This window comes from Anolis sagrei, chromosome 5, assembly GCF_037176765.1.
Source record: "Anolis sagrei isolate rAnoSag1 chromosome 5, rAnoSag1.mat, whole genome shotgun sequence".
Lineage (NCBI taxonomy): Eukaryota > Metazoa > Chordata > Lepidosauria > Squamata > Dactyloidae > Anolis > Anolis sagrei.
Genome location: NC_090025.1, coordinates 118,609,342 through 118,629,083, shown reverse-complemented (window position 1 = coordinate 118,629,083; position 19,742 = coordinate 118,609,342). Strand labels below are relative to the sequence as shown.

The 19,742-nt window shown below is 40.2% G+C and overlaps 1 protein-coding gene across 1 annotated transcript in view; it reads left to right on the top strand.

The window, feature by feature from the left end:
* The window catches only part of ATP10D (ATPase phospholipid transporting 10D (putative)), a 40,057-nt gene that overhangs the window by 1,646 nt on the left and 18,669 nt on the right, over positions 1 to 19,742 (top strand). Inside the window, exons 3-12 of the mRNA XM_060779556.2 lie at positions 1,064 to 1,268; positions 3,606 to 3,691; positions 3,819 to 3,925; positions 6,605 to 6,736; positions 6,831 to 6,946; positions 9,020 to 9,272; positions 10,977 to 11,197; positions 11,960 to 12,154; positions 16,933 to 17,632; positions 19,547 to 19,653. Coding sequence (XP_060635539.2) covers positions 1,064 to 1,268; positions 3,606 to 3,691; positions 3,819 to 3,925; positions 6,605 to 6,736; positions 6,831 to 6,946; positions 9,020 to 9,272; positions 10,977 to 11,197; positions 11,960 to 12,154; positions 16,933 to 17,632; positions 19,547 to 19,653 — 2,122 coding nt within the window. The remainder of the gene's footprint in view (positions 1 to 1,063; positions 1,269 to 3,605; positions 3,692 to 3,818; positions 3,926 to 6,604; positions 6,737 to 6,830; positions 6,947 to 9,019; positions 9,273 to 10,976; positions 11,198 to 11,959; positions 12,155 to 16,932; positions 17,633 to 19,546; positions 19,654 to 19,742) is intronic.

Here is a 19,742-nt window from a genome sequence, read left to right as displayed (position 1 = left end):
TTCAGCTCCCAAGATTTCCTAGGACTGATTATTTAGATTCATTCTTGCAAACTCTGTTTCAGTCTTGTCTGTGGATAATCTCCATTGAGGGATTGGTAAAACTGGAGTAAAACTGGATCAGATTTCCTGGACTACTGGATTTCTTCAGATGTCATTGACCACTGTCTATTTCTAGGCCAGTAGTACGTAAACATGAGTCCTTTAGTCATGGTCCCCACAAGGGCCATGTTTTGTCTTTGTGATGTATCACCATTACTATTCTTCTTTGTGCTGATGGACAACACATACCTGTTTTGATACATTTAAAAAGAAAATAATTTGCTGTTGGATGTACGTCTTAAATATGTAAGGACAATTCAAAATGTACTTCACTTGTTATTGGTGCTTTAAAAAAGTAAATGACTCCTCATTTGTATTCCAGGCTAATATCAAAGAATCCAATTTTGTTTATGAAAAACCTAATCAGCACAATCTTGGTTTTATTTTGCTTTTCCTAAGAAGAGAAGCTGGTGGGTTTTAATGATTTTATTGGTATAATTGGGGCTTTGAATGAAATTAACAGCAAAAGAGAAATATACCCTTTATCTGTAGAGAAGGAGCAACATGGAAGAAAATGTTTTTAAGAAACAAGATGTGACATGTAGAGGTCATGCAAAGTTCAAACTCACATAGGAAGCTGTGTTGTGGTTAAACCAAAGGTTGTGGTTAAGCGCAGAGTCTGCAGGTACAAGAAGGTACTTTCCATCAAAAGGTCAAGGGAGGGGGGCTGGAAAGAGAGTACTTTCCATGACCTATTACTTGAGTATAAAAGTCAGCAGAAACAGAGGAGGGTGCGGTAGTTACTTGAAGGGTAGCATTTGCATATGCTGCCAGGCTGTCCGTCTTCTTCATGAAGAAACTAAAATAAACCTTGTTTTTTAATCTTTTTTGGGACTGTCTCCTTTCTTACGTGCTCCCATGATGTGGACCCAAGAAGACACAATTTAGGGTCTCTAACATAATTATTGATAATTAAAACATTTTCTTTTTATTAATCATTTTAAAAAATATGCCCTTTTTTCAGAGCGGATGGTGAATTTGTGGACAAGTTCTGGAAGGATGTTAAGGTTGGTGATTTTATCCAGCTGTCATGTAATGAGGAAATTCCTGCCGACATGGTACTGTTGTATTCTAGTGATGGAGATGGGCTTTGTCACATCGAAACCTCAAGCCTTGATGGAGAGACTAATCTAAAAGAGAAGCTGATCGTGAAAGGATTTGTACAACAGGTATATATTTGCTTTAGTTTTAAATATTGGTTGAGGAAACCACGTGGCTATTATTAATATTTATTTATTTGTTTATTTATTTATTTACTTCACTTGTTTACTGCTTCTCTCACCCCAGTGGGGGACACAAAGCAGTTTCCAACTTAATTATGGCAAAATGTAATGCCTCACATACACATGAGGTACTTCACATACCTAACATAAAGATAGCATACAACTATCAATTAAATCATAAAACGCAACATCATTTAACATTAAAACATGGAATTAAAAAACATATCAATATAAACATTAAAATCACACAATCCTACAATCGTAGTCAAGGCCGTTCCAAATATAATGTTTATTGCACATAATCCGTGATCATTCCTTATACTGCTTATTGCCCAAAGGCTTGGTCCCATAGACAAGTTTTTATTTTTCTTCTGAAGGTCAGAAGGGAGGTTGCTGATCTAATTCCATTGGGGAGGGAGTTCCATAGTCGAGGAGTCACCACTAAGAAAGCCCTGTCTCTCATCCCCACCAATTGCACTTGCGAGGGAGGTGGAACCGAGAGCAGGGCCTCCCCAGATGATCTTAATCTCCAAGATGGTTCATAGAGAGAGAGATGTTCAGACTGGTAAACTGGGCCGGAAACGTTTAGGGCTTTATGGGCTAAAGCCAGCACTTTGAATTGTGCTCGGTAGCAGAATGGCAGCCAGGGGAGCTGTCATAATTGGGGGTGGGGTGTATGTTCCCTGTACCCAGCTCCAGTGAGTAATTTGGCTGCCATCCATTGGACCAACTGAAACTTTCAACAGTCTTCAAAGGCAACACTACACAAAGTTGGTTAATCAGAGCATCTCTTTGATTTTTAATATTGATCTTTGAACCTGATTTGAACCTCCTGTTATCTTACTCAGGTCTATGAGACACACTCATGCACATACACCCCATATGCATAGAAAAAGTGCTTTTATGTGAAGGTGAGGTGAGAGAAGTTAGGCCAAACCTATTTACTTTCCAAAGCCCCTTTTGCCTCATGTGTTGTTCCAGAAAGTGCCTTGAATTTGGTGAATGCTGGCATTATTCCTATTCAGTAAAACACAAAATTAGCTGTATTATTGGGAACTGAGTCATGCTTTTAAAAAAATTAGCTGACTGCTGACTTAATTGTGACTCCAAGTTATTTCCTACTTGCAATCTTAATGCAACCTGTAATGGGGATTTCTTTGCAAGATTTATTCAGGGAATGTCTACCATTACCTTCTTCTGAGACTGAGAGAATGTGATACGTACAAAGTTACCCAATGGGTTTCTGTGTCAGAGCAGGGATTTGAACTCTGTCTTCAGAGTTGTAGTCCAAAACACAAATCACTACTTCTGACTGTGGCATCCACTATGCATAACATCAGTTTCATAGATGGGAAATTGATTGAGGGAAACTGCCTCTCCAGACCATATCTTGGGGTTATTTCTCACCCCCCAACAAAGGGCTTGTGGGATAGGGCAAGGGTTTTCAGGGACTGTAAGATGTGGTTGGAGACTACACATTCTCCACTCCCAATCTACTTGATAACCTGTGGTATAAATCCAACAGCTAAGCATATAGTCAAGACCAGTGTTTCTCAACCTAGGAGTCAGGACCCCGGGGGGGGGGGTCGCAAGAACGGTGTAAGGGGGTCACCGAAGACAATCAGAAAACAGTATTTTCTGTTGATCATGGGGGTTCTGTGTAGGAAGTTTGGCCCAATTCGATTGTTGGTATGGTTCAGAATGCTCTTTGGTGAACTATAAATCCCAACAACTACAACTCCCAAATAACAAAATCAACCCCCCCCCCAGCCCCACCAGTATTCAAATTTGGGCCTATCAGGTATTTGTGCCAAATTTGATCCAGTGAATGAAAATACATCCAGCATATCAGATAGTTACATTACGATTCATAACAATAGGAACATTACAGTTGTGAAGTAGAAATGAAAATAATTTTATGGTCGGGGGTCAACACAACATGGGGAATTATATTAAGGGGTCATGGTATTAGAAAGGATGGGAGCCACTGCTCTAGATACAATTACATGCCACTGTGTTACATTTTCCATAAGTATATAGTTAAAAGAGATAAAAATGTGTGGGGTCTTCTAATTGGGCAAAATAACCCATCTACTCATTTGATGGACCCAGAATGATGTTTTGAGAGTTGCACAAGGGTTCCAGGAGAATGGAGCAGGAATCACTGCACAGTCATAGAAACCCACTAGATGACCCTGGCAAGTCGTGCACTTCCAACCTGCTCCATTCCATAAATTTAATGTATTTTTCTCCTCCTCCTCCTCTTTCCTTGTGCTCATGTAGACCATTGAAATGGATCCAGAATCATTTTCGTACAAAATTGAATGTGAAGTACCCAATAGTGACCTCAGCTGTTTCCGAGGCTTTATGTAAGTGACTAGTAATATGTGCCGAATAATTGGGAAACTATAAAGCTTTGATAGCATGCATATATTTCTCTTAATGAATATAATAGTCAGATAAAAATTACAGCTATGTTTGTGTTATATCTTGCAGACAGCATACCAGTACGGAACGAGTGGGGCTGAGTAAGGATAACTTGCTGATGCGAGGATGCACTGTCAGAAATACAGACATTGTAGTGGGAATTGTGGTGTATGCAGGTCAGCACTCACTGATGAAACAGTGCTGGGTAGCACAACCTGAGAATCAGAGAAAGGAGAGCCACTCTTTGTAATCCTGACAAAGCCTCAAGAAGTGGCGAGAAGTATTTTTGAACTGTTACAGTTATCCCTTTGTAATGCCAGATTAGAATGAAGATTCATTAAATTTCAGGGAGGCCTTGCTTCAAAATCTAACACAGGGAAAAGTTTTTAATAGTTGCTTCTTTAGTTTCATTAGATAGAATTTTTGAAAATGTATAACATATATTTTTGGTTTTAACACCCAACAGTTTTAAAAAAATTCGCAGCACTTTTTCATTTAAAAGCCAAAACCTGGTATTACAGTGCCAACATAACAGAACTTTCTCACACCCCCACGCCCCTTGACACTAACTAGAAACTGGCCTTGGAGAAATTGTCCACATGCTTGTGAATTTCAGTGGCTTCTCTGTGTAGTCCAAAATGATGGTTGCTAGACCGTATACCATTCAGCTGTGGACAAGTCTATATAGGGACTACCAAATACAGCACCCAAACATGAATCAAGGAACATTAAAGACACAGCAGACTCAGTCAACCTGAGAAATCAGTTATAGCAGAGCACCTGATGAACCAACCTGGACGCAGCATATTATTTGAGAACACAGAAATGCTGCACCACTCTAACAACCACCATGTCAGACTACACATAGAAGCCATTGAAATCCACAAGCATGTGGACAGTTTCAACAGAAAGGCGGAAACAATGAAAATGAACAAAATCTGGCTATCAGTATTTAAAAAACCCTCTATAATCAGGACAGTAAAGAACAATTTATTTATTTATTTGTCATATACTGTCTTTCTCAGCTCAAAGACGACTCAAAGCAGTTTATAGTCAAGACAAAGCAATGCCCCCAACAACATAAATTACCATTAAAAATAATTAACATTAATATAAAACCATATAAAACCAGTAAAAACGTAAGTAATTCCAGACTCGGAAAACAAAGTAATTCCAGACTCAAAAAACAAAGTAATCCCAAAGAAGAAACAATCAGGGCCAGCTAAAACCTCCCAACAAAGGATGCCTCCAGACAGAAAGCAGCCAGACTTTATTTATTATTTACTAGCTGTCCCCTGCCACACATTGCTGTGGCCCACTCTGGTGGTCATGGGGGTTCTGTGTGGGAGGTTTGGCCCAATTCTATCGTTGGTGGGGTTCAGAATGCTTTTTGATTGTAAGTGAACTACAAATCCCAGCAACTACAACTCCCAAATGTCAAGATTCTATTTTCCCCAAACTCCACCAGTGTTCACATTTGGGCATATTGAGTATTCTTATAGAGTTTGGTCCAGATCCATCATTGTTTGAGTCCACAGTGCTCTCTGGATGTAGGTGAACTACAACTCCAAAACCAAAGGACACTGCCCACCAAACCCTTCCAGTATTTTCTGTTGGTCATGGGAGAACTGTGTGCCAAGTTTGGTTCAATTCCATCGTTGGTGGGGTTCAGAATGCTCTTTGGTTGTAGGTGAACTATAAATCCCAGTAAGTACAACTCCCAAATGTCAAGGTCTATTTTCCCCAAACTCCACCAGTGTTCGTATTTGGGCATATTGAGTATTAGTGCCATGTTTGGTCCATATATATCATTGTTTGAGTCCACAGTGCTCTCTGGATGTAGGTGAACTACAATTCCAAAACCAAAGGACACTGCCCACCAAACCCAGTATTTTCTGTTGGTAATGGGAGAACTATGTGCCAAGTTTGGTTCAATGCCATCGTTGGTTTGGTTCAGAATGCTCTTTGATTGTAGGTGAACTATAAATCCCACCAACTACAACTCCCGAATGACAAAATCATTTTTTAGTGAAGGACATACATTGGGTTGTTAGGTGCCTTGTGTCCAAATTTGGTTTCAATTTGTCCAGTGGTTTTTGAGTTCTGTTAATCCCACAAACGAACATTACATTTTTATTTATATAGATTTAAAGCATTTATATTCTGCCCTTCTCACCCTATTCATTACTAATCAAGGTGGCCAATTGCAACATTCACACTTGCCTCCAACAGACAAGAGTTCTTTCTCTCACCCTGGACATTCTGCAGTTATATAAACCCCATTTTCCTAGTTTCCAACAGACCTCACAACCTCTGAGGATGCCTGGCATAGATGTGGGCAAAACGTCAGGAGAGAATGCTTCTGGAACATGTCCATATAGTCTGAAAAACTCACAGCAACCCAGTGATTCAGGCCATGAAAGCCTTCAACAACAAAGCAGATCTGTTTGTTTTTTTAACATTCATGTATTTAAAAAAAAGCCTCATGGGGAATTTTTAGATATCTTTGTATAACATCTAATAGACATTTCTATAGTCACTAGGGAATCCATTCATGCATTCAGTCACTCTCTCTGGCAAGTATGATTAGATCAACTCTGTGTTTTTCTCACACTTCTCCTGATTCTTTCTAATTGGCAACATCACAATTAGTCCAAACGACAGGTTTGGGTTATTAGGCTTTTCTCCACCCATTTTCAATCCACCTGGCCAAGAATCTGAGAAACAAATTACACAGAATTGAAATATATGGCACGAGTACTAAGTATGCATCTTATTCTTCTTTGGCTTGGAGGAAAATGTGTTAGTTCTTTAGACTGGATGTTTTACATGCAATGTGTTTTGTTTGTGAAAAGGTCATGAAACCAAAGCCATGTTAAACAACACAGGAGGTCGTTATAAACGAAGTAAATTAGAAAAGAAGCTGAACGGAGATATCATCGGGTGTGTTGTGCTTCTCATTGTGATGTGCTCTGTAATAGCTGTGGGTAAGTTGTGGGTATTCTGCTTTCTGTGACAGCCTTTTATCATTGTACAGAATAGCACTACCACTTTTAAGTTATTTTCTCGTCATTTTCAAAGGTCGTGGAATTTGGTTGAGCGGACATCGTGAACCATCTATCTATAGTAGTGGAAGACAGTTCGAGCCAGTCTGGGGAGGCTTTTTAATGTTTTGGACTATGATCATTTTACTTCAGGTAATTTTTAACTTGAGCAGAAAATATACTCTGCCCACCCCCAGTTGTGTTTAGACTGACATCTCCATCAGCTTTAGCCAGTCGACAATGAGGGAGAATAGAAGCTGAAGCTTAATCCAGACAAACAGAGGTCCTCCTGGTCAGTCATGAGGTCAATCGGGGTATAGGGTGGCAACCTGTGCTCAATGGGGTTATATACAGGGCTGCAGTCTGGGTGTCCTTCTGAACTCAGCGCTAATGCTTGATGCTCAGGTTTTGGCAGTGGTTGGGAGGGCTTTTGCACCATTAAAACTTGTGCGCCAACTGTGACCATACCTTGAAAAGCCTGACCTGGCAATGGTGGTCTACACCTTGGTTATATCTAGATTGGATTACTGCGATGTACTCTACGTAGGACTGCCTTTTGAAGACTGCCTGAAAACTGCAACTTGTGCAAATGTCAGCAGACAGGTTGTTAACTGGAGCGAGGTACAAGGGAGGAGACAACGCCTCTACTGAAGCAGCTCCACTGGCTGCTGATAAGCTTCTGGCCCCAATTCAAAGTCAGATTACTACCTATACCAAGATCTGCCGGGGAGGCCCTCCTCTCGATTCCACCTCTATCACAAGCATGGTTGGTGGGGATGAGAGAGAGGGCCTTCTTGGTGGTGACCCTCTGACTCTGGAACTCTCTCCCCAGGGAGATTAATTAGCCCCCACCCTGTCCACCTTCTGGAAAGACTTGAAGACTTGGATGTTCCAATGCACCTTTGAATAATGGTTTAGCTACTGATTAAGTCTTAAGAGATTAGAGAGATGGGCCAAAACTAACAAAATGAAGTTCAACAGTGACAAATGCAAGATACTCCACTTAGGCAGAAAAAATGAAATGCAAAGATACAGAATGGGGGACACGTGGCTCGAGGGCAGTACGTGTGAAAAAGATCTTGGAGTCTTCGTGGACAACAAGTTAAAGATGAACCAACAATGTGATGCGGCGGCAAAAAAAGCCAATGGGATTTTGGCCTGCATCAATAGGAGTATAGTGTCTAGGTCTAAGGAAGTCATGCTACCCCTCTATTCAGCCTTGGTTAGACCACACCTGGAATATAGTGTCCAATTCTGAGCATCACAATTGAAGAGAGATATTGACAAGCTGGAATGTGTCCAGAGGAGTGCAACTAAAATGATCAAAGGACTGGAGAACAAGCCCTATGAGGAGTGGCTTAAAGAGCTGGGCATATTTAGCCTGAAGAAGAGAAGGCTGAGAGAAGACATGATAGCTATGTATAAATACGTGAGGGGAAGTCATAGGGAGGAGGGAGCAAGCTTGTTTTCTATTGCCCTGGAGACCAGGATGCAATGGAACAATGGCTGCAAACTACAAGAAAGGAGATTCCATCTGAACATTAGGAAGAACTTCCTGACTGTGAGAGCCATTCAGCAGTGGAACACTCTGCCCCAGAGTGTGGTTGAGGCACCTTCTTTGGAAACTTTTAAACAGAGGCTGGATGTCCATCTGTCGGTGGTGCTTTGAATGAAATTTTCCTACTTCTTGGCAAGGGGTTGGACTGGATGGCCCATGAGGTTACTTCCAACTCTATGATTCTATAAGTCTGCCTAGCCCTAACCTTTTGGTTGGATTGTAGCACTTTATTCTCAGCTCTGGCCCTACAGTTTGTGTTTGCACAAGCCCTTGTCCTGCCCTATTAGTCTCAAATCTGCATATGCCCACTTCTCTCGGCTACTGGTTGTTTGAGGCTTGATTTATGTTTTATGATGTCTTACATTTTATTGGTTTTACTGTTCTAATATATTTTACTGTATAAGTTTTAAATTGTGTTCTTGTAACTTTGTTTATATTAGGCTTGGTCCTCATGAGAGCTGCCCTTCAGGGAGATGGAGGCAAGATACAAGAATAAAGTTATTATGGAAGTTGTAGCCTAACAATATGTAGCAATTTCTGTTTTGTTAAATGTGGAATAAAGTGAACTTGTGGGATGTGTTCCAGATCTTTCTTAGTACAAATGAGAAAAGGGTCTGCCCTAAAGAGAAACCAATGCCAAACCTGCTTGTTTTTTTTTATTTTGACAGGTCTTGATCCCAATTTCTCTCTATGTTTCCATCGAATTGGTCAAATTGGGACAAATCTATTTTATCCAAAATGACATTGATCTGTACCATGAGCCCACTGACACCAAGATTCAGTGTGGATCTCTGAATGTTGCTGAGAACCTTGGACAGATTGAATACATTTTCTCTGACAAAACTGGCACCCTCACTGAGAACAAAATGGTTTTTCGAAGATGCAGCATTGCAGGGCAGGAATATGGCCATGAAGAAAATGGTAAGCCTGAGACAACAAGATTAGTAGTTGGTTTTCGGATAGTAACAAGAAATGAAATGTTTAACTAGGGTCCAACCGTGGACTCAAATGAGAGGAAGATAAGTGACCTTCTGTCATTGACTTTTCCTCTTCCACCTCCACTCAAATAGACTGGACAAAAATTGTTAGAACTGTGCTGGTGTATGACTGTAATAAATATTTATTTGTTTGTTTGCTATTGCTTAACTGTTATTTGATGGTTTTCCATCACATACTAAGCAAACCTGATCCTGCTCAGCTTCCAAAATTAAATTGTGTCTTTTATATAAAATTACAAAATTAAGGTTTGCTTTTTGGAGTTTTGAAAAAAATATATTCAAGCCATGAATGGCTGAATCCATGGATGCAGAATTTGTGGATATGGAGAGCCAAATATATTTAGGTTGCTTTTTTGATCTCCTCCTATGCATTTAAAATATGGTTTCATTGACTCAGGAAGGGTGATAGAGAAGAGGAGGAGGAGGAGGAAAAAGAAGAAGAAGAAGAAGCCATTAGAACCAATGCCATCAAAGTCAGAATTAAAAAGTCGATGAGAGATTCCAAACGTAGGCTCTGCAAGGAAGCAGACGAAATGATGGATCACATACTCAGTCGCTGCAATAAGATCACGCAGACTGACTGCAAGCAGAGGCACAACACAATTGCTCAGATGATCCATTGGAACTTGTGCCACAAATACCGTCTGCCTGCGACAAAAAACTGGTGGGATCACAAGCCTGAAAAAGTTACAGAAAATGAGCATGTCAAACTATTCTGGGACATCCGAATTCAGACTGACAAGAGTTTGGAATACAATACTCCTGATGTCACAATAGTGGGGGGAAAAACAAATATGGATCGTTGATGTTTCAATCCCAGGCAACAGCAGGATTGAAGAGAAGCAACTGGAAAATAATCAGCGGTGACAAAATTACCATCTGTCAGCTGCAAAAGGCCACCTACTCAGATCTGCACACATTATTTGCCAATACATCATACAGCCCTTGTTTGTTGTATACTAATCTTGTTATGTATCAAATAATCATAATAAACATAATAATCATAATCATAATAAACATCTTGGTTTAAATAATGCTCTCAAGAGACAAAAATAAGACTTGTTTAAAAGTAACATAGTTGGTTTACTCACAAACTCCATGTATTCAGCATACAGGTTCATTGCATATCCATTCAGTTACAGATAGGATTCTTTATCGTGACCTCACACAGTGTGGAGAGAGAACTGCAGCTTATGGCTCCTTCTGTTGCTTTGCATGTTTTCCCTCTTTGGGTTTTTCAAGTGCAATGTATAGCAAGATGCCCGTACATATGGAACACAATTGTATGCTATTTTTGTCTATTTACATCATTTACTTTAAACTGCTAAATCAAAACAAGCCAAGTTTCATGATTAAATAAAATAAATTACATTTTAATATTAAGTCCACGCTCTTTAGTCTTAGCAAGGATATGTATATGAGTGTGTGTTTATGTGTGTGTATGCAATATTCCTGCTTCTTGGCAGGGGGTTGGACTGGATGGCCCATGAGGTCTCTTCCAACTCTTTGATTCTATGGTTCTATGATTCTATGATATGTTGAATCTCTCCATGGGAAAAGATTAGGCAAGTAGTAGATTCTAATGTTTCTTCCGAAGAGAACTGTTGTTTTCTCTCTCTCCTTCCAGCCAAGAGACTAGAGACCTATCAACCAGACTATGAATCAGACCCGGATCAGGCCCCGGAAGCATTCTTTGCTTCACGTTGTTCTTTGAAGCGCGCATCTAGAGGAAGAATTGGCCGACAACCAAGCGTAGGCCTGAGTATGAAGTCTATGAGCCGTATGTTTCGCAGTGCCAGTACTCTTGGTTCACCAAGTATGAAGCAACTAGCCTTCAGCAGCCCACTTGTAAGAATCGTAGGTCAATCTAACCCTGTGGTTCTCAAAATGTGGGTCCCCAAATGTTTTGGCATTCAACTCCCAGAGATCCTAACAGCTTGTAAACTTGCTGGGATTTCTGGGAGTTCTAGGTCAAAACACCTGGGGACCTACTGGGTGAGAACCACTGTTCTAACCTATAGTTGTATCAAAGCCACTAGCTAAGCCACACATATCTATTTTTCTTTTTTATGCATGCCCTAAAAGAAGGAGGGAAACATTCAGATTTTGTATGACTAACACTTTCAGCCATTTAGAAGCACAGGCAGCTTGTCAGAGCCTACCAGGACTGTGGTTGTTTACAAAACTGTCATAAATCATTTATCCACAACAAGGAATGATGAACTGAATCCAGAATTATTCCCAACTAGAGTGCACTTCAGTCAACACAATTACATCATGCGTGACAAGTCAGTTTCATTTCATATTGTCATTAGGAGTAACACTGAATTTAAACTTTGTTGCTGTATAGTTTTTAGCCTTTCACCCTCAATCTGTACACCCTCCAAAACAGAGTCTTTCAGCAACATGGTAGCCTAGATCTTGGAAAACATTGTCTCTTGGTCTGTGAAGCCCATAGGCAGCACAATCTCTGGGGATCTAGAGAACTGTAGTCAACTTTTTCAAATTCAACAGAGCTCCTGAACAACCTTTTTTTTAAAAAAAAAAAATCAGTACATGCCTTTAAACTAGGGGAATCTTACTGTGCCCTTGTTTTTTGTGTACCGACAGGAAACGGATGTTACCCCAGACCAGCGACTTGTAAGGAAATTCTGTCGGATCTCATTCAACCTCTATAAGAGGTCTGAAACAGTTGATCCAACTTCAGAGATAATGCAGATTTCTGAGTTTTTCATTGCTCTAGCAATTTGCAATACAGTTGTTGTTTCAGAATCTGATACAACAGGTTCACAACCCCCTCTAAAGGTAAGTGGGGGAGGAGACGTGAAATGTTCAATAGCCTGTAATAGCCTTGTCTTCTCAAATGCTGTCAGAGAATATACAACACCCCCCCCCCCCACACACACACACATTTATTAAGCTATCTTTCTCAACTTTTGTTTGAGCTGTCATGTCTGCTTAAAGGAAGAAATCATTGTTTTGGTGGAACAGTGTGGTGCCGTGTGCATGTGTATAACGCAAAGCCAGTAATAGTTAGCCAAAAAGTAGAAACTGGCATGGATATCTTCCATTTTTGTAGAGAATGATATTTACCTGGGGTGGCGTGATAACTTCAATGTTAGAGTAGATTTCCCTTCTCTTCCCCCCCCCCCTCCGCTCAAAATTAATATATATTAAAAATAAGGTAAAGGTAAAGGTTTTTCCCTGACATTAAGTCCAGTCATGTCTGACTCTGGGGATTGGTGCTTATTTCCATTTCTAAACCAAAGAGTCGGCGTTGTTCATAGATGCCTCCAAGGTCATGTCTTCATGGAGCACTGTTACCTTTCCCCCAGAGCAGTACCTATTGATCCACTCACATTTACATGTTTTTAAACTGCTAGGTTAGTAGAAGCTGGCCTAATGGCAGGAGCTCCCCAGATTTGAACCTGGGTGAATGACCATAGCCATGTAATTTATAAGGTCTGTAAAGCAAGCAGGCTGAAGCCAGGAAACATATGCTGCAGGGTAACTGTGAGCACATTCCTGAGCCTACTTTTGGGTAGTAAAGGATGTTGCAGGATCCTACTTCTCTAGAGATGATGGAAGATGTTACTATGACTAGCCACTAGTTGAAATGCTGTTGAACACATCTGGCCACTTGTAAGACTTTTTGTTGCTCATATGTGGGAAGAAATACATGACACTCTTTCTTTCTGATCATATGTGATACTCTTTCTTTCAGAACCTGGGCATGTCCTGGTAATGAATTGTAGTCTGGATAGGATTATGGGCTAGATGAAGAAACGGAAATTTAATTCTGACAAGGTGGAGCCACTTTTGTTCTTGTTCCAGAACAAAATTGTACAGTCCGTTCTGGACAGGGGTACATTCTCACTGAAGGATCAGTTGGATCACTTTGTTGGACTCCTTGAACCAATTTTGACATAGTTATTTTTTGCCAAGAGATAGCCTTGAGAGGCAGTAGTTTGATACACATCCCTGGAACCCTCAAAACCAATTTTTAGCCAAACCTTTGGTTAAAAAAGGTGACTAGATGTGAAATTATGCATATATTACTTCTAAGTCACTGTGATATGTCAATGTGGTCAATGGGCTATGAAAGAAAATTGAGCCCTTCCTTCCTCCCATAGATGCAGTTATCAACTCTTGTTGTGTCTGAAACTTGTCATTTTCCATACCTAAAAAAAATTATGAACTTCAGCACTTGACTAAGACTTTATGTGTAGCATATATCTATTGGAGCATCACAGGACCAAGTTTGGGTCTTTTTAATGTAAATTTTAGAATTTACTCACAAAGTAGATCATTATACTCAACAAGGAGCAGCAGTGGTGCAATGGGTTAAACCCTTGTGCCAGCTGAACTGCTGACCTGAAGGTTGCCGATTTGAATCCGCAAGACATAGTGAGTTCCCGTCTGTCAGCTCTGGCTTATGGGGGCATGAGAGAAGCCTCCCAGCAGGATGGTAACAACACAGCCGGGCATCCCCTGGGCAACATCTCTGTAGACAGCCAATTCTCTCACACCAGAACCAGCTTGCAGTATGTTCTCAAGTCACTTCTGACATGATAAAAAAATCATATACTCAAAAAACCTAAGTTTATTGAAAGGTTGCTTCATCTTGTGGCTTCCTCTTCAATTTTAATGTACACTATATATTTTTAAATCTAGAAATTTAAGACAATAATTTAAGCCAAATAACTGGGGTTGACTTATCCATTGATAATGTGAATATTGTGTGTCAATTCTTACTAAAAGAAGGTATGATGCCATTCTCTGACCAGAGTGGGGAAAGGTAAGAGCTTAGCCCATCCCTGGAGAACATAAAAGAAGCATCAATCTTCTTCTCTCTCTGTTGTGGCACTATATCTGGCTTTTTTTTTAAAATGGTGGTGGTGTCCAGGGGTGAATTTTTCCAAGGCAGCATTGATACTTTTCTCTCTCTGAAGAATAACCCTCAACTTTTCCATGGGCCATATTAACATCCATGATTTGGCCAGGAAATCTTTCCTCAATTTATACATGAGATTGAATTATACATTAGTATCTGTGGTAGATAATTTGCTTGCATTTCTGTTTTCTCTCTGTTCTAAGAACTTGCAAAGCCCAGGAGATTCCAATCTGTCTCACTTATCAAAAGATCAGAAATGATATCAAACTATCTCAGGGTGGGATGCAAGCAGAATCAATAGAAACAAAATTAAGTTTTTCAAAGATTAAAACCATTTAATATAATGTACAAAACTTTTTGGGGCAAATCAGTGAGGCCCAAAGGCTTTAATTCACTTACCATAAAAAGTTAATATTTCAAAATGATTTTGAACATTTCAGGAATGCGGAGTTCTCATGGCTAAGAAATTCTAGCTGTGATCAAGGGCATGTTCATCCTTTTCTATGTAGTACAGGACATTCATTTGTCCTTTCTTTTTTTTTGTTTGTTTGATGGTGAGAAGAAGAAGACAAAGAAAAAGAAGAAGAAGAGGAGGAGGAGGAGGAGGAGGAGGAGGAGGAGAAACATGCACTGGCAGATTATGTGAAAGATTATGATGTGCTGTCCCTATGCCTGGGCAAACTGCTGGGGCTTTCTTGAGAAAATTGAGATAATCAGCAATTGAGTCTATTGCAAGTTCTGAACGTCAAAAAGGATATTTATTTCAAAGTCTTGCAGACTTGGTACAGTTCTTTCAAAGTTGCAATCAAACAGTCAATAGATAAAATCAAATAGATATTCCTTCTTTCTCTTCTCCAACAGTTACTGCATCGGCCTTATCCAAGTGGCAAAGGGTCCAGGAATCCCTCACCCTAATCCAGAGCCTCTATCTTTAGAAATAACCAATCTTTCCCTATCTATCTAGGCTTAAGCCTAGCCTTGGAAAAAAGCAATGCAGTCTATCTCCCTATAAACTCTATAAAACTCAATTCCATTCTATTTATGACTCAATTTAGCTACTCTAACTATAATACCTTAATTCTCAATTAAGCTTACCTAACTATAACTCAATTGTTCTCAATTCTCTAACTCAATTCTCAAATCTCAATTATTCTCAATTCTTAATTAAACTTATCTCAATTGCTTTTGTGGTGATTTGTCGGAGCTGAAACAATGTGCCTCCAGCACATCCAATTGCTTCTTTAGAACTGAATAGGGCAGGGAGATTCTAAAATGGAGAGTCTCCTCAGGAGGAAGGGCAGGCTCTAAGAGCTGCTCCCTAGGCCAATTACTGCAAAGAGTTTGCAGACTGGCTTTTTCCCACCTTTGGTTGCAAACTCCAGGCCCTGCAAGGCTGCAGCAGCTTCTAAGAGAAAGGCAAGGGGCAGCCACTTCAAGCAACCAAAAAAGCATTGAACCAGTCTCCTGGAAGATGGAACATGAATAGTTAGTAAACTGCTTGAAGTGCAAAAAAAGCAAAGAAGGAATAAGAATAGAATGCAGTGCAGATAAGAAAACTGGCAAAAGTAGGCTCTCCATGGACAGTTCTTGGGAAAAATCAAGAGCAAAATGGACAAAGAAAAAACATGGATGTGGCTCACAAGTGGAACTTTGAAAAAGGAGACTAAGGGCCTGATTCTGGCAGCTGAAGAACAAGCCATTATAACAAATGCCATCAAAGCCAAAATTGAAAAGTCTATGACAGATCCCAAGTGTAGACTCTGCAAAGAAGCATATGAAACAATAGATCACATACTCAGCTCCTGCAAGAAGATTGCACAGACAGACTGCAAGCAGAGGCATAACACTGTTGCTTGGATGATTCATTGGAACTTGTGCCGCAAATACCATCTGCCTGTGACAAAGAACTGGTGGGATCACAAGCTGGAAAAAGTTACAGAATATGAACACGTCAAGCTACTCTGAGACTTCCGAATTCAAACTGACAGAGTTTTGGAGCACAATACTCCTTATCTCACGATTGTGTTAAAAAACCGAGTGTGGATCATTGATGTTGCAATCCCAGACGACAGCAGGATTGAAAAACAACAACAGGAAAAGCTGACATTTAAAGGTCGAACTGCAAAGACTCTGGCACAAGATAGTCAAGGTGGTCTCAGTGGTGATTGGCACACTAGGTGCAGTGTCTAAAGACCTTGTCCTGCACTTAAACACAATTGGCACTGACAAAATTGTCATCTGTCAGCTGCAAAAGGCCACCTTACTGGGATCTGCATGTATTATTTGCCAATACAGCACACAGTCCTAAACACTTGGGAAGTGTCTCACATGTGATCCAATACAACAACCAGCACAGTGATCTTGTTTGCTGTGTACTAATCTTGTTGTGTTTCAAATAATAATAATAACTTTATTCTTATATCCTGCCTCCATCTTCCTGAAGGGACTCGGGGCAGCTTAAATGGGGATCAAGCCTGATATAAACAAAGGTTACAAGTAACACAATTAAAAACATAAAACAGTCAACTATATTAAAACAATAAAACCAATAAAATGTAAGACATCATAAAACATAAACCAAGCAACAAAACAACAAATAGCTGAGAAAAATGGGCATGTGCAGATTTGAGACTAATGGGGCAGGACTAGTACTGGGCTGGATTACTGATTCATTTTTACTCTTTTTCAGAGGCGGTGGTCTTCGGTCGGCAAAACATCTCCATTACCCATTAGGCATATGTTAAGCAAGTTTTCACCCCGAAAAATTAGCCCCATGTCTGTTCAGACTCAAAACATACATGACTCACGGCATGAAAGACCCAAGAAATCACCAAATCTGACAGTTTTCCATGTACAGTTTCCAGCATCTATAATTGGCCAATTCTCAGAGTCTTCAGATAGCGCAGATAGCCATGTAACATCTGAGCACGAAGAAATGGAGTTTTCATGTTTACCAGGGACTAGTAAGGAGGACCTTCCTGAACATGAACAATTGGAGTCTTTAGATGAACCGGAAAGCATACAAGAGGGATTTTCTGAGTTTAAACAAATGGAGTTTTTACGTGCACCAGGGACTGATATAGATGGGTTGCCATTTGACTATGATCCAGCAGAGCTCTCCTATGAAGCAGAGAGTCCTGATGAAGCAGCACTAGTGCATGCTGCTAGGGCTTATCAGTGCACTCTGGTGGCTAGAAATCCTGAGCAGGTGGTGATAGACATGAATTATATGGGAATGTTAACATTTCAACGGTTGCACATTTTGCCTTTCGACTCGACCCGCAAGCGAATGTCTGTAGTGGTTAAGCACCCAATTTTAAAACGAATTGTGGTGTATACAAAGGGTGCAGACTCTGTGATGATGGATTTGCTGCAGACAGAACCAACAGGTATTCATGACCCTTTTATCTACTTTCCAAACTGACACTGCAAAAGACTTTTGTCTAACTGATATTCATATCTGATTCATTTGATTGATAGCCTATCTTTCTGGTTGGGGTGGTGTTGGGCTGCATTGGCTTTATATAATAAATGCATCCTCAGGAGACAATTTGTTAAAATGCGTTGCTCACATCAAAAATGAAAAGGCTCATATATAATTATATTTTTGGTAGCATTGCACCTGGAAAATTAAAATGTATAATCCTATATGATGTCATATGTGGAGGATTTATAGCCTATTTCTTCTCATTCTTTGTTGATAGTCGTTTCTGTAGAAAGTGGGAAGAGACATAAGTAAAGATAAGGTTTCCCCTGACATGAAGTCTCATCTTGTCCGACTCTGGGGGGTGGTGCTCATCTCAATTTCTAAGCCAAAGAGCCGGCATTGTCCTTAGACACCTCCTAGGTCATGTGACCAGCATGACTGCATGCAGGGCTGTTACCTTCTTGCCAAAGTGGTATCTATTGATGGAGGGCCCATCCAGACCACCCCTTTATTGCAGAAACTAAATTAGTCCAGAAAACTATGGGAATCTCACCACTCCCCCCCCCCTCCCCCTGCTCTCCTGACGTGCCATTTCTACGTACCAGGAGAGCTCTAGCAAGACTGTAATGGAGGTCAGATAAGATTATTTTACTTTTTAAAAGGGGTTTGGGGGCTGTGGGGGAGGGTCTCCAGATGTTTTGTCCGGCCAGTCCCGGCAGAACATCTGGACACCCACACCAGAAAGTGCACTCTTTCAGGGGTGGGTTTAACAGGCCCCCAGGTACATCTGCGTTTTTTAAATGTGAATTCTCCTAGGATAAAGGGCTGTCATATTTTGCATGTTTTTGAACTGTTAGGCTGACAGAAGCTGGGGCTAACAGTGGGAACTCACCCTACTCTTCGGATTTGAACTGCCAACCTTTCAGTCAGCAAGTTCAGCAGCTCAGCAGTTTAACCTGCTATACCACCAGGGACTCAGGGAAGAGACATACTTATGTCTAAAAGCTTTGCAGAATCTAATTGAATGTATAGCAGAAATTGTTTCATCCTGCTAGTTGGACATTTGAATATACTGGGAGTTTGTGTATTGAGATTAGTGTTTTATTTTTTGCCTACATTTAAAGATGTGCCTTGCTCTGGCTTTGTGCATAATCCTTTTCCGTTATTGGTTATATTATAATAAAGATATAGCTACATCCCCCAAAGATGGAGCTCCCGATGAAACAATGTGCTAACCCTTGTGCTGACAGGACTGTTGACCAATAGGTCAGCAGTTTGAATCTGGGGAAAGCGGGTTGATCTCCCTCTGTCAGCTCCAGCTCCCCTTGCTGGGACATGAGTGAAGCTTCCCACAAGGATGGTCAAACATCAAAACATCCGGGCATCCCTTAGGCAATGTCCTTGCAGATGGCCAATTCTCTCACACCAGAAGCAATTCAAATCATTCCTGACACGAAAAAAAAAAAAACCCCAAAGATTAGGGGACTGAGTAATAGTGGGATTTGTGAGCTGGTAATATGTTACTATATATAGAAGTAGGATTATATAATAATTCTTAAAGGGAGTAAACTAGGCAGAACTAAAAAACATCAGACAGAGAATGGCAGGTCCCTATATTAGTTTCTACATTTGCTAGTTTTGCTTTTGTATGTATGTTTTGTGTATTGGTTAGGTTCAGTAGCATTGTTAGTTGTTGTTGATTAGTGCTTTATATCACAAAATTGGGGTTTTTTTTGTATTTGATGCAAGATGTTGGCAGATCTCAGGATTGAACCTTTTTACAAAAAGATTTGTAGAAGTAATAACACTATTTTTTTATAAATATGGGGGCATATTTCCATGTTACAAGCATATTTGTTTTTCCCTTTAAACTCAGGTAATGAAGAGAAAGATAGACTCAGGAAGAGAATTCAGGAAAGAACCCAGAGGCATTTAGATGATTATGCATCACAGGGACTCCGCACTCTTTGTATAGCAATGAAGGTAATCGTTTCTTGTTTGTTTGTTTTTTTGGTTTTTTTTTAATCATTAGTTTTGTTCTGAAAGGAACAGGATGTTATTTGTGTTACACC